The sequence below is a fragment of the Mobula hypostoma genome, chromosome 10, assembly GCF_963921235.1.
Source record: "Mobula hypostoma chromosome 10, sMobHyp1.1, whole genome shotgun sequence".
NCBI lineage: Eukaryota > Metazoa > Chordata > Chondrichthyes > Myliobatiformes > Myliobatidae > Mobula > Mobula hypostoma.
Genome location: NC_086106.1, coordinates 8,584,518 through 8,597,845, shown reverse-complemented (window position 1 = coordinate 8,597,845; position 13,328 = coordinate 8,584,518). Strand labels below are relative to the sequence as shown.

At 47.5% G+C, this 13,328-nt stretch overlaps 1 protein-coding gene across 7 annotated transcripts in view; it reads right to left on the bottom strand.

Annotated features, from left to right (window-relative positions):
• The window catches only part of LOC134352634 (spectrin beta chain, non-erythrocytic 1-like), a 223,155-nt gene that overhangs the window by 126,381 nt on the left and 83,446 nt on the right, over positions 1 to 13,328 (bottom strand). For 6 of the 7 annotated variants that reach the window (XM_063059956.1, XM_063059955.1, XM_063059954.1 and 3 more), the window contains one exon: positions 8,215 to 8,305. The exons of the other annotated variant lie outside the window; for it this stretch is intronic. In XM_063059956.1, coding sequence (XP_062916026.1) covers positions 8,215 to 8,305 — 91 coding nt within the window. The remainder of the gene's footprint in view (positions 1 to 8,214; positions 8,306 to 13,328) is intronic. 7 annotated transcript variants of the gene reach the window in all.

Genomic DNA, 13,328 nt, shown 5'->3' with positions numbered 1-13,328 from the left:
GACGTTTCGGGCCGAGACCCTTCCTCGGGACTGGGGGGTGGGGGGGGGGAGAAAAATGATGAGAAGTCAGAGCAAGAAGGTGGGTTGGGGAGGAGAGGAAGAAGTACAAGGAGGTAGGTGATAGGTGGAACTGGGAGGGGGGAGCAGGTGAAGGGGGAGCTGGGAAGTTGATTAGTGAAAGTGATACTGGGTTGGAGAAAGGGAAATCTGATGGGAGAGGACAGAAGGCCATGGAAGAAAGAGAAGGGGGAGGAGCTCCAGAGGGAGGTGATGGGCAGGTAAGGAGATAAGGTGAGAGAGGGAAACTGGAACGGGAATTACCAGAAGTTCAAGAAATCAGAACCAGAACCATGAGGTAGTGGTTCTCCTGCACTCCTGTGTCACCCTCCTCTTTCCCAATATTACTGCTCTTCTCTGCTTGAGATGTGCAAAGCCCCTTCTCATGAAACCAGGCCTCCAAGTGCTAGATACCCCCAAAGGGGAAATGTCCTCAAGGCATCTCAGAGTCTTGGGGTTCAATACGATCACCTCAGATTCTTTTGTACTTCATCAGCCTGTGCAACCTTACCCTGTGGTGCTCACCCTCAAGATATAGGAGCAGAATAGGCCATTTGGCCCATCGACTCTGCTCCACCATTTCATCACATCTGATCCATTCCCCTCTCAGCCTTCTGCCCATATCCCTTCATGCCCTGACTAATCAAGAATCTATCAACCTCAGCCTCATATATACCCAATGACTCAGCCTCCACATCCGCCCGGGGCAAGGAATTACGCAAATTCATCACCCTCCATTTCCGGTAACAGAGGAACCCCTACACTGTGCTCCTTCCCTACTGAGCCCTTCCGGTGGCCGCACCAAGATTCAGTGCATTCCTCAGCACGTTTTCCTGCGCTCTGGAATGTGTCAGTCCATAAAACCATGAGGTACAGGAGCAGAATTAGGCCATTTGGTCCATCAAGTCTTGACCACACCAAGCTTGAGTGCTTCCAAGTCCCTCAGCACACACTCGGGCATTCTGGAATGTGCCAGTCAGCATCATTCCTCCACAGGAATCCCACTGTGCTGGTAGACCAACAAATTTCCAGCAGACCGAAGGGCATCTTTCACTGAGTTGATGATCCACCAGCAGTACTAGGTGTCCGTGTGCAGGTGTGTGTTTCTGTCCATCCCCAGGAACAGCCCGTCAAGTACAAGATAGATCCCCAAACCACAAAACATGTTCCAGCCACCACTGAGCACATCCTATAACATGATCCGTGACTACTGAGTGAGCCCCAACAATCAATGATAAGCACATTCAACATGCATCCCACCAATACTGAAACAAATTTCCTGCAGAATATATTTGATCAAGCGACGCAGAAGTGTGTAACATCGCGGTGTGGAGGGGTGTTGGGGGGTGTGTGTGTGAGAGGGGTGTGTGAGAGGGGTGTGTGGGGGGGTGTGTGGGGGGGTGTGAGGGGGGTGTGTGTGTGTGAGGGGTGTGTGTGAGAGGGTGTGTGTGTGAGGGGTGTGTGTGAGAGGGTGTGTGAGAGGGGTGTGTGAGAGGGGTGTGTGGGGGGGTGTGTGGGGGGTGTGAGAGGGGTGTGTGGGGGGTGTGTGTGTGTGTGGGGTGTGTGTGTGCGGGGTGTGTGAGAGGGGTGTGTGAGAGGGGTGTGTGAGAGGGGTGTGTGGGGGGGTGTGTGGGGGTGTGAGGGGGGTGTGTGAGAGGGGTGTGTGGGGGGGGTGTGTGGGGGGGTGTGAGGGGGTGTGAGGGGGTGTGTGTGAGGGTGTGGGGGGGGTGTGTGTGAGGGGTGTGTGTGAGGGGTGTGTGTGAGGGGTGTGTTTGCGGGGTGGTTGTGGGGGGTGTGAGGGGGGGTGTGAGGTGGGGGGTGGTTGTGGGGGGTGTGAGGGGGGGTGTGAGGAGGGGGTGTGAGGAGGGGGTGTGAGGGGGGTGTGGGGGGGGGGTGTGGGGGGGTGTGTGGGGGGGGGTGTGGGGGGGGCAAGGGGGGCATGTGTAATGGGAGGGGGAGAGGGAGGGAGAGAAAAAAGAGATAGAGAAATTCGTGTTTCTGCTGGTGCAAGTGGGGTAGTGGGAGAGGGCCAATGCTTCTGCTGCTCTTTATGCATGGGGGAAGGGAGGGATTTGGGGTTCTGATGTTACTATCATTCATTATTTGGGGTTTCGCGTTCTGTGAATGTCTCTGTGAAGAGTGATAACTTCAGGTTGCATAGATTCTCTGATATTAAATTGAACCATTTGATTTGAAGAACACAGCCGGGAGCAATGAAAGTAAACATCCGCGCGTCACCAGTCATAAGCCAGTGACACAGAGAGACATCCTGGCTGCCACAGGCTTTCTGTAACCACCATGGTTATCCTAGTAATTAGGATAACAAGACACCCACACAAAATGCTGGAGAAACTCAGCAGGTCAGGCAGCAGCTATGTAGGGCAATGAACCAGTAAACATTTTAGGGCGGCACCCTTCATCAGGACTGGAAAAGTAAGGGGTGAAAGCCAGAATAAGAAGGTTGGGGAGGGTAAGGTGTACAAGCTGGGAGGTGATTGGTGAGATCAGGTGAGGGGTAAAGTGGGTGGGTGGGAGCAGGGAAATGAACATGCATTGATTATAAGGGGATAAAGATGCCCCCAGTTTTTGCATTTTACCGAGTCTTAAATTTATAATCCAACTCTTTGCCACCCCATGTTCTACCGCACCCACCAGGTATCAAACCTGGATGTTGCAGCAGTGTTATACAATGTTAGAGCTGAGCAGATCAGAACTGTGCCCTCACGTTGAACAACTGTCTCAGTGACAGACAGTGACTCATCTGTGTTCACCAAAAGTAAACCCCACCAATGTACAGTGACTAATCACCACCACTTTCCTTCTGGCCCAACAAGTTCCCCTTCACCATCACTCTCCTCTGTCTGGCAGAACTGGTCCTCATCCTCAACAACTTTTCCTTCAGCTCCTCCCACTTTCTCCACACTCCAGGAGAAGCCGTGGGCGCCCACATGGGCCCAACTACGCATGTCTTTTCGTTGCCTCTGCAGAACAGTCCATGTTCCTAACTCTTCCTCTGCCACAGTGACGACTAGATTGGTGCTGCTTCATGCATCCGTGCTGAACTCATCAATTTCAACTTCCACCCTGCCCTTAAATTCACTTGGTCCACTTCTGAAACCCTCCTTACCCTTTCTCGATTTCTCTGTCTCCATCTCTGGAGACAAACTGTCTACTGACATCTTTTCCAAATTTACTGGTTCCTACGGTTATCTCTACTATACCTCTTCCCACCCTATCTCCTGTAAAAATACTATTCCCTTTCTCAGTTGCTTTGTCTCTGCTGCATCTGTTCTTAGGATGTGGATTTCCTTCCCAGGACATCAGAGATGTCCTCCTTTTTCAAAGTACAGGTTTTCCCTTCCACCACCATTGATGCTGTCCTCAGCATCATCTCATCCCATTTCTCAAACATCCATCCGCACTCACACCATCTTCCTGCCACCTTAACAGTGATAAGAGTTCATCTTGTCCTTCCCTAATACCCAATGAGCATCTGCATCCAACACATCATTCCCCACAACCGCAATCTCAAAGGGATCCTACCACTAAATATATCTTTACCTCCCCCCTCTGCTTTCTGCAGGGATCGCTCCCGCCATTCCTCGTCCATTCATTCCTCCCCACTCATCTCCCTCATGGCCAAAGTTTTAACTTGCCCGTTCATGTCCATCACAGGCCCCAAACAGTCCTTCCGGGTGAGGCAACGCTTCACCCGCAAACCTGCTAGGGTTGTCTATTGTATCTGGTGTTCCCAATGTAAGTGAGACCCAAGTGAGACCTGTCATAAATTGGGGGTCTGCTTCGTCGAGCACCTCCACTCCATTCACCTAAACTGGAGCTTTCTGGTGGACAAACATTGTAATTCCCATTCCGACATGTCGGAACACGGCCTTCTGTTGTGCCACGAGGGGTGGAGGAGCAACACCTTATATTCCGTTTGGGTAGACTCCAACCTGATTGCACGAATATCGATTTCTCCTTCCAGTAAAATAAATTTACCTCCCCCTTTTCTCTTTTTCCATTCCCCCTATTCTGGCCTGTTACCTCTCCTATCAGATTCCTTCTTCTCCAGCCCTTTACCTTTCCTGCCCACTTGGCTTCACCTATTACCTTCTAGCTCTAACCTTCTACCTCGACCTTTTTATTCTGGCATCTTCCCCCTTCCTTTCCAGTCCTGCAGGAGGGTCTCAGCCCAAAACGACAACAGTTTATTCATTTCTGTAGATGCTGCCTGACCTGCTGAGTTCCTCTAGGATTTTGTGTGTGTTGTTGTGTTCACCTATGCTGCACCCCAGTGATGTACAATGACCAATCTGTGTTCACCAGTTTAGCAATGTACAGCAATTGCTCAGATTTCAGTAATACTCTCCTTAGTATTACAGATCGACAGACTACGGTGGTTCCTTAAAATTGAGAAGTGGAATTGGATGTGGTACATTTGGATTTTCAAGATCTGACTAAGCTACTGCACAGGAGGTAGGTTAACAAGTTAAAGCCAATGCAGCTAGGGATGGTGAGCTGGGGTGAAGTGAGAACTGACAGAAAGCAAAGAGTGTGAACAAATTGATCCGTGAAGTCACAGAGTGAGCAGAGCATAGAAACAGTCCCTACAGATCATCTACACCAAGTATCATGACTATCTAATCCCATTTGCCTGAATTAATCCCATATCCCTCTGTGCCATGCTCAGTCACGCACCTGTCCAAATGCCTCTTCCGTATTGTTATTGTACCTGCCACAGTCCATTCTGGATATCAACTACTCTTTGTGAGAAAAAAAAATTACCACTCAGATCCCCTTGAGTCTCACTTTAAACCTGTGCCCTATAGCTTCAGGCGACCTAACCGTGAGAAATAGATACCAGCAATTGATCCGAGGATCCGTCGGATTGACAGGCGGTGATTTGTAGGGCACTGCAGGCCAGTAGTTATTGACAAGCTAACTCAAGAGGTGGCTGAGGATCATATATCCAAGTCTGCTAATAATACAAATCGAGATGATGTTTTGAGTCGGGTGGAAGATGTAACGCAGATTCAAGGAGATATGAACAGGCTGAGTGAGTGGATGAGAACGTGGTAGATTTAATATAGTGGAGAAAAAAATGTGTGCTTGCACACACACACACAAAATGCTGGAGGGACTCATCAGGTCAGGCAGCATCTATGGAAATGACATTTCGGGCCGAGACCCTTCTTCAGGACTGAGAAGGGAGAGGGAAGATGCCAAAATAAAAAGGAATGGGAAGGGGAAGGGGAAAAAGGTGATAGGTGAAGCCAGGTGGGTGGGAAAGACAAACGGCTGGAGAGGAAGGAATCTGTGAGGATATTCCTCCTGTTTTCACTACTGTTAGTCATGCAAGTCCCAGGCAGAGATACGGGAATACCGTCGCAGTCAGATGTAGAAAGACATTTCATTGCTGTTTCCATCACAGCCTTGTTTTACCAGGCGGGGTCACTAGTCCTGTAAGAGCAGTGGAGTCTGTCCTCTACCCTTTGACCTGCTTGGCATGGGTGACCTGACCAAGAGCCAAAGCATAAAGCCCTGGACTCCAGCCTACGTAGCTCTCTGGGTTATTCAGCCACACAAGCCTCCAAACCCGACAAGGCTGTGCTTCCCTTAGACTAAAACTTGGGAAATTGTTATAGGTCATATATGCATGGAGAACATTTCCCTTGGCAAAAGCTTCAGCATCTAAGGGCCGAGTCTCAGCATAAGGCTAGGCTCTTTAGGACAGAGAAGTACAGAAATTTCTTCATGCAGAGGGTGGTGGTGATTAATCTGTCACTGTAAACATTGGCGTACGGCTCTGGTGAAGAGATCCGTGTGTCTGTACAACACTGGAGTAACGTATAGACCAGGCAGGTCTGTCAATGCACATTCAGGTACAATCCCGACTGGGAGGTAGGTTAACGTACACTATCAGTACTCATGGTTATGGGTCTTACATTGTATAATACTGGTAGTGGTGGTGGGTCTGTCACTATGTAACACTGTGGTGCTGTGCTAGTCGGGGCAGGTCCATCAGCCCATCACACTGGAGTATAGCAGGGGTGGCTGTGGAACTGTCACTGCAATAGACTAGAGTACGGTATCACAAACAAGAGAAATTTTGCAGATGCTGGAAATCCACAGCAACACACAGAAAATGTTGCAGGAACTCAGCAGGCCAGGCACACACCTATGGAAAAGAGTAAACAGTTGACGTTCTGGACTGAGACCCTTCTTTACGGCTAAAAAGGAAGGAGAGAAGTCAGAGTAAGAAGATTGGGGGAGGGGAGGAAGAAGTACAAGGTGGTAGGCGATAGGTGAAATTGGGAGAGGTGGAGGAGTGAAGTAAAGAGCTGGGAAGTTGACTGGTGAAAGAGATAAAGGGCTGGAGAAGGGTGAATCTAGTAGGAGAGGGCAGAAGACTATGGAAGGGGGAGGAGCACCAGATGGGCAAGTAAGGAGTTAAGGTGAGAGGGGCAAACAGGAATGGGGAATGATGGGGGGTGGGTGGAGGCGCAACTACCGGAAGTTCAAGAAATCGATGTTCACGCCATCAGGTTGGAGGCTACCCAGACGGAACATGAGGTGTTGCTCCTCCAACCTGAGAGTGGCCTCATTGTGGTGGTAGAGGAGGCCATGGACTGACATGTCAGAATGGGAAGGGGAAGTAGGACTGAAGTGGGCAGCCACTGGGAGATCCTGCTTTTTGAGGAAGTCGGAGCGAAGGAGCTCGGTGGAGAAGTTTTCCAATCTACGTCGTACAGTATTGTACATACAATCGTACTGTCCTGGTGGTTGTAGGAATATCACTGTATCACACTGGGTTACCGTACTGACAGGTGTAGACATCACAATGTCAAACAGGGATATAGTACCTGGTGATGGGTCAGGTTTGTTATCATATAATACTGCATCGATGGCCAGACTGTTAAATCGGGGTATTTATTTTCAATGTTCCCTCACTGTACAGCGTTGGTGCAGAGAACTGATGCCACAGAGTTATCACTCTAACTACCTTGGATATAATGGAGGTTGTCCGTTGGGTCCGACAATGACAGAAAACCTGTATGGGAGAGTATGGATGAATGATAATTAAAGTTGATATGACTGAATTTAATATGATTTGAAAAGCCACTGCACTGGGACAGTTCCACTCTCTCAACCTCAGGAGTCTGGGTCCAGTGGTACGAGCAAACGTCACAAACTGGGGTCTTTCTTGGTTGTAGTAGATGACCATGATGTCTTCTGTGCCTTGCCATGCCTTTTGGGGTACAGTACCAGTGGGGCAGGTTTGTCAGTGTACAACACCAGGGTACAGTACCAATGGGGATGGGACTGTCACTGTACAACACTGGGGTACAGTACCAGTGGGGACAGGTGAGTCACTGTATTACACCAGGGTATGGTACTGGCGGGGACAGGTCTGTCACTATGTAACAGCGGGATACAGTACTGGTGGGGAAGGGTCTGTCACTGTATAACACTGGGGTACGGTACCGGTGGGGACGGGCCTGTCACTGCATAACACTGGGATACGGTACCAGTGGGGACGGGTCTGTCACTGTATAACACTGGGGTACAGTACCAATGGGCACAGGTCTGTCATCATATAACACCGGGACACACTGCCAGTGGGGATGAGTCTGTCACTATATAACAACGGGGTACAGTACCAATGGGGACAGGTCTGCCACTCTATAACACTGGCGTACAATGTGGTGAGAATAGTCTATCACTAGGGTACAGTACTAGCGGGAATGGATCTGTCATTGTATAACACTGGGGTACAGTCGTGCAGACTGTTTTGGGGACTATAACGAAGGGGGCGACATTCAGTATGGGATTGGACCCGAGTTCCCTGGAACTGTGAGGGAGAAGCTTAACCTGCAATCCCTGTATGTCTACCGGCCTGGTGTTAACTTCATGCTGACTGTACCCCTCCAGACGGAGGGACACTTTTCATTCACTGATGTCTCTGTTGTATCACTCATGGCTGCTCTGACATTAATACGCCTGTACAATCAAATGGCAAATATTCCAACTCCTACCAGAGGGTAATAGGATAAATACGAATAGCAAATCAATCAATGGCATTCCACAGCCAACAATTCAACCCTTGGCCTCCACTCCGTCTTCCTCGGACCCTCAAAAGAATATCTTGGCACTGACCTCGTGACAGCTCTGAAAGAACCGCAGAAGCTCCCATTGGTCGCTTAGCCGCACCAACCACTCATGGGCAAGCTTATAGTTGTTTTGACTCCTGTAAACAAGATGGAAACTGTTAATCCTGCTCCGACACAAGGCAGCAGACTGCAACAGCGTGGCTAGCGCAATGCGTTACACTACCAGCGATGTAGGTTCAATTCCCACCACTGCCTGAGGTGTCGGTATGTTCTCGCCATTACCATATGTGTTTCCTCTGGGAGTTCTGGCTTCCTCCCACATCCCAAAGTCATATGGGTTAGTAAGTTAATTGGGAACAGGCTCATTGGGCCAAAAGTGCCTGTTGTTGGCTATGAAGGAATTAAAATAGGGAAGTAAACATCAAAATCAAATGAGGTAAGTAGACAATCAGACTGTCCTTGTTCTTGCCATGTGGTTAAAGGACTGGAGGCTGCCATTTTGTGAAGCTGCTCTGTAGCCTCCATTTTGTAAGTTGTCTTGTGAATGGGTTTTGCTCAGGAATAGCAAAAGTGCTTTAAAGTGGACACAATAATGATCCTGATAATCTGCTGAACTAGAGAAAATTTCCAAATAAGAAATTATTTGTGAGGTGTTTCTCAGTAAGATGGAACATACAGGTTGATAATTAGAGAAGTCTGAGTCAGAAATGAGTAACTAAAGCCAGGTAATTATAATTTTCCAAAAGGAACTACAAACTGATTATAATGACTGGCTGCATCACAGCCTGGTATGAAAACACCAATTCCTTTGAATGAAAAATCCTACAAAAAGTAATGGATACAGCCCAGTCCATCACTGGAAAAGATCTGCCCACCACTGTGTACGTCTACATGAAGCGTTGTCGCAGGAAAGCAGCATCCATCATCAGGGACCCCCACCACCCAAGACATGCTTTCTTCTTACTGCTGCCATGAGGAAGAAAGTACAGGAACCTCAAGACTCACACCACCAGGCTCAGGAACAGTCATTACCTCTCAACCATCAGGCTCTTGAACCAGAGGGGACAACTTCACTCAACCCCACTCACCCCATCGCTGAACTGTTCCCAGAAACCACGGACTCACTTTTAAGGACTCTTCATTTCATCTTCTCGATATTTATTGCTTTTTTATTTGTTATTATTACTGTTTTTTTTCATTCTTTTTTGTATTTGCACAGTTTGTTGTCTTTTTCACACTGGTTGTTCACCCTGGTGGTGCAGCCTTTCACTGAGTCTATCATGCTTATTGGATTTATCGAGTATGCCCGCAAGAAAATGAATCTCAGTGTTGTAAATGGTCACATACACGTACTTAAATCATACATTCCCTTTGAACTGCTCTGTGGTCTGCTCTGATTCAGAACAAAGCGATATTAGTTACAAGAGGAAAATCACAGCAGTCGGGTCTCTGGCACTGAGACAGATGGGAAGGTGGAAGAAGAGGCGCGCTGTGGAAATGGGGGATTCGTTAGTTACGGGAACAGACAGGAGATTCTGTGAGCAGGAATGAGATTCCACAATAGTATGTTGCCTCCTGGGTGCCAGGATCAGGGACATCTCGGACTGAGTCCTCAGTATTCTCAATTGGGAAGGTGAGCAGCCAGAGGTCGTAGTCTACGTTGGCACCAATGACGTGAGTAGGATCAGTGACGAGCTTCTGCATAGGAAGTTCAGGTGCTAAGTTAAAAGGCACCTCCAGCGTTGCGATCTCTGGATTGCTACCCATACCACATGCTAGTGAGGCCAGAACTAGGAAGATCATGCAGTTTAACACGTGGCAAAGGAGTTGGTGCAGGAGGGAGGGCATAAGATTTTTGGATCACTGGGCTCTCTTCCAGGGAAGGCGGGCCCTTTTGCACCTGAACTGGAGGGGGACTAATATCCTAATGGGAAGGTTTGTTAATGCTGCACGGTGGGGTTTAAACTAGAGTTGCAGGGGGAACCAGAATGCCAGAACTGTTAGAGGAGAGGTTGGAGAAACAGACGTTGGTAAAACCTCAGACAAAGTCAGGAATCAAAAGGTTGAACATGGTGCAACTAGTGTCCTGAGCAGCATATATTTCAATGCAACAAGTATCGTAGGAAAGGCAGATAAGCTGTGGGCATGGATCAACACTTGGAATTATGATGTTGCAGCCATTAGTGAGACTTGATTGCACAAGGGGCAGGACTGGCAGCTCAATATTTTGGGGTTCTGTCGTTTTTGACATGAAGAGCTGGAGGGATTAAGGGAGGAAGGGTGGTGTTACTTGTCAGGGAAAATGTTACGGCAGGCTCTATCGAGCCAGACTGGAGAACTCAGCTACTAAGACATTAGAGATGGAACTGAGGAATAGGAAAGGTATGACCACATTAATGAGGCTATATTATAAACCACCCAACAGTCCTTGGGATTTAGAGGAACAAATTTGTAAAGAGTTCACAGACTGTTGCAAGAAACGTCAGGTTGTTATAGTAGGTGATTTTAACTTTCCACATATTGACTGGGAGTCCCATATTGTAAAAGGACTAGATGGGATTCCAGTGGCCAAATCAGCAGTGAGTGGAGCACACAGCAAGGAGGTTACTCGCAGGTCAGCGGCGCTTGTTTAAAAGGAAAGCTTCACGGGCAATCTGCGTCATTGCAGCTGCCCAATCAGCATCGGGAGCAGCACAAAGAGGAGTAAATAAAAGTACAGGAGGGACACGCGGAGTGGCCATTGTGGGAGTGGGCCAGTGATGAGAGTGGGAAGTATCAGGCATTGGCTCAAAGAGGCTTTGGCTTGGAAGAGGCGTCAACTCTGAGTAAATTGTCTGGGTAAGTTTCTGTTAAGTTTCCTTTTTTTTCTTACTGTGTCTGGGGTACTTAGTATAGTTTAAATTGTCTTTGTGAGTTGCCAGATGTTGGAGTGAAGTGCATCCAGCTGCAGTTCCTTAAGGATCATGTTAGGGATTGGAAGCAGCAGCTGGATGACCTTCGGCTTGTACGGGAAAGTGAGGAGGTCATCGTTCAGAGTTGCAGGGAAACAGTCACCAATATGTTGCAGGATGCGGGCAACTGAGTGACTGACTGAAGAAAAAATGGGAAGATGGAAAGCACTCCAGCGTGTGGTAAAAACTGCCCAGTAGATTATCGGCACCCAACTGTCCACCATTGAGAACATCTACCATAAACGCTGCCTGGGCAGGGCGAAAAGCATTATCAGGGATGCATCGCACCCTAACCATGGACGTTTTACTCTCCTCCCATCCGGTACTCTCCTCCCAAAACTGCAGCCAGTAGGGTGAGCATCAATGCATTAGTAATGCAGAATCAAAAACAGTAGCAAATACAGTACTCAAAGAGTTATATATCAATGCACAGAGTATAAGAAATAAGGGGATGATCTCATTGCAATATTACAGATTGCCAGGTATGATGTTGTGGCCATCACCGAATCATGGCTGAAGAATGGTTGTAGTTGGGAACTGATCGTCCGAGGTTACATGTTGTATTGCAGCAGTAGGAAGATAGGCAGAAGGCGTGGCATGGCTCTGCTGGTAAAGAATGGCATCAAATCATTAGAAAGATGTGACATAGGATTGGAACATGTTGAATCTTTGTGGGTTAAGTTAAGAAACTGCAATGGTAAAAGGACCCTGATGGCTGCTATATACAGGCCTCCAAACAGTAGCTGGGATGTGAACTACAAATTACAAAAGGAAATAGGAAAGGTGTGTCAAAAGGACAATGTTATAATAGTCATGGGAGATTTTAACATGCAGATAGGTTGGTAAGATCAGGCTGGTAATAGATCCCAACAGATTGAATCGGTTGAATGCCGAAGCAATGGCTTTTTAGAGCAGTTTGTTTTTAGCTTACCAGGGACTAAGTGATATGGGATTGGGTGTTTATGTAATAAACTGGAGACAACTAGGGAGCTAAAGATAAAATAACCCATTAGGAGGCAGTGGGCACAATATGATTGAGTCCAACTTGAAATTCGATCGGAAGAAAGTAGTCTGATGTAGCAGTATTTCAGTGGAGTAAATGAAATTACGGTGGTATGAGAGAGGAGTTGGCCAAAGTAAATTGGAAGGAGATGCCGGCAGGGACAACAGCAGAGCAGCAATGGAAAAATGAGGAAGGTGCAGGATAGATGTATTTCAAAAACAAAGAAATACTCAAAAAGCAAAATAGTACAACCGTGGCTGACAAGAGAAGTCAAAGCTAATGTAAAAACAAAAGAGAGGGCATACAACAGTGCAAAAATTCGCAGGAAGATTGAGGATTAAGAAGCTTTTAGATACTTACAGAGAGTGACTAAAAGAATCATTAGGAGGGAAAAGATGAAATATGAAAGCAAGCTGGCAAACAATATGAAGGTGGATAGAAAATAAAAGCTTGTTCAAGTATATAAAAAATAAAAGAAAGATGAGAGAGGACATAGGACCGCTATAAGATGAGGCAGGAGAAATAATAACAGGGAACAAGGAGAAGGAGGAAATAAATGAATACTTTGCATCAGTATTCACTGTGGAAGACACTAGCAGTGTGGCAGTTGTTGAAGGGTGTGAGGGACGACAAGTGAGTTCAGTTACGATTACAAGGAAGGTGGTGCCCAAAAAGCTGAAAGATCTAAAGGCACATAAGTCACCCAGACCAGATGAACTACATCCTAGGGTTCTGAAAGAGGTAGTGGGAGAGATCTTGGAGGCATTAGTAATGATCTTACAAGGATATTCGGACCCTGGCATGGTTCCACAGGACTGGAAAATTGCAAATGTCACGCCACTCTTTAAGAAGGGAGCGAGGTAGCAGAAAGGAAATTATAGACCAGGTAGCCTGACCTCAGTGGTTGGGAAGTCGTTGGAGTCAATTGCTAAGGATGAGGTTATGGAGTACTTGGTGACACAGGACAAGATAGTACAAAGTCAGCATAGTTTCCTTCAGGGAAAATCCTGCCTGACGAACCTGTTGGAATTCTTTGAGGAGATTACAAGTAGGATAGATAAAGGAGATGCCGTGGAAGTTGCATATTTGGATTTCAGAAGACCTTTGACAAGGTGCCACACATGAGGCTGCTTACCAAGTTAAGAGCCCATGGTATTACAGGAAAGTTACTAACATAGTTAGAGCATTAGGTGATTGGTAGGAGGC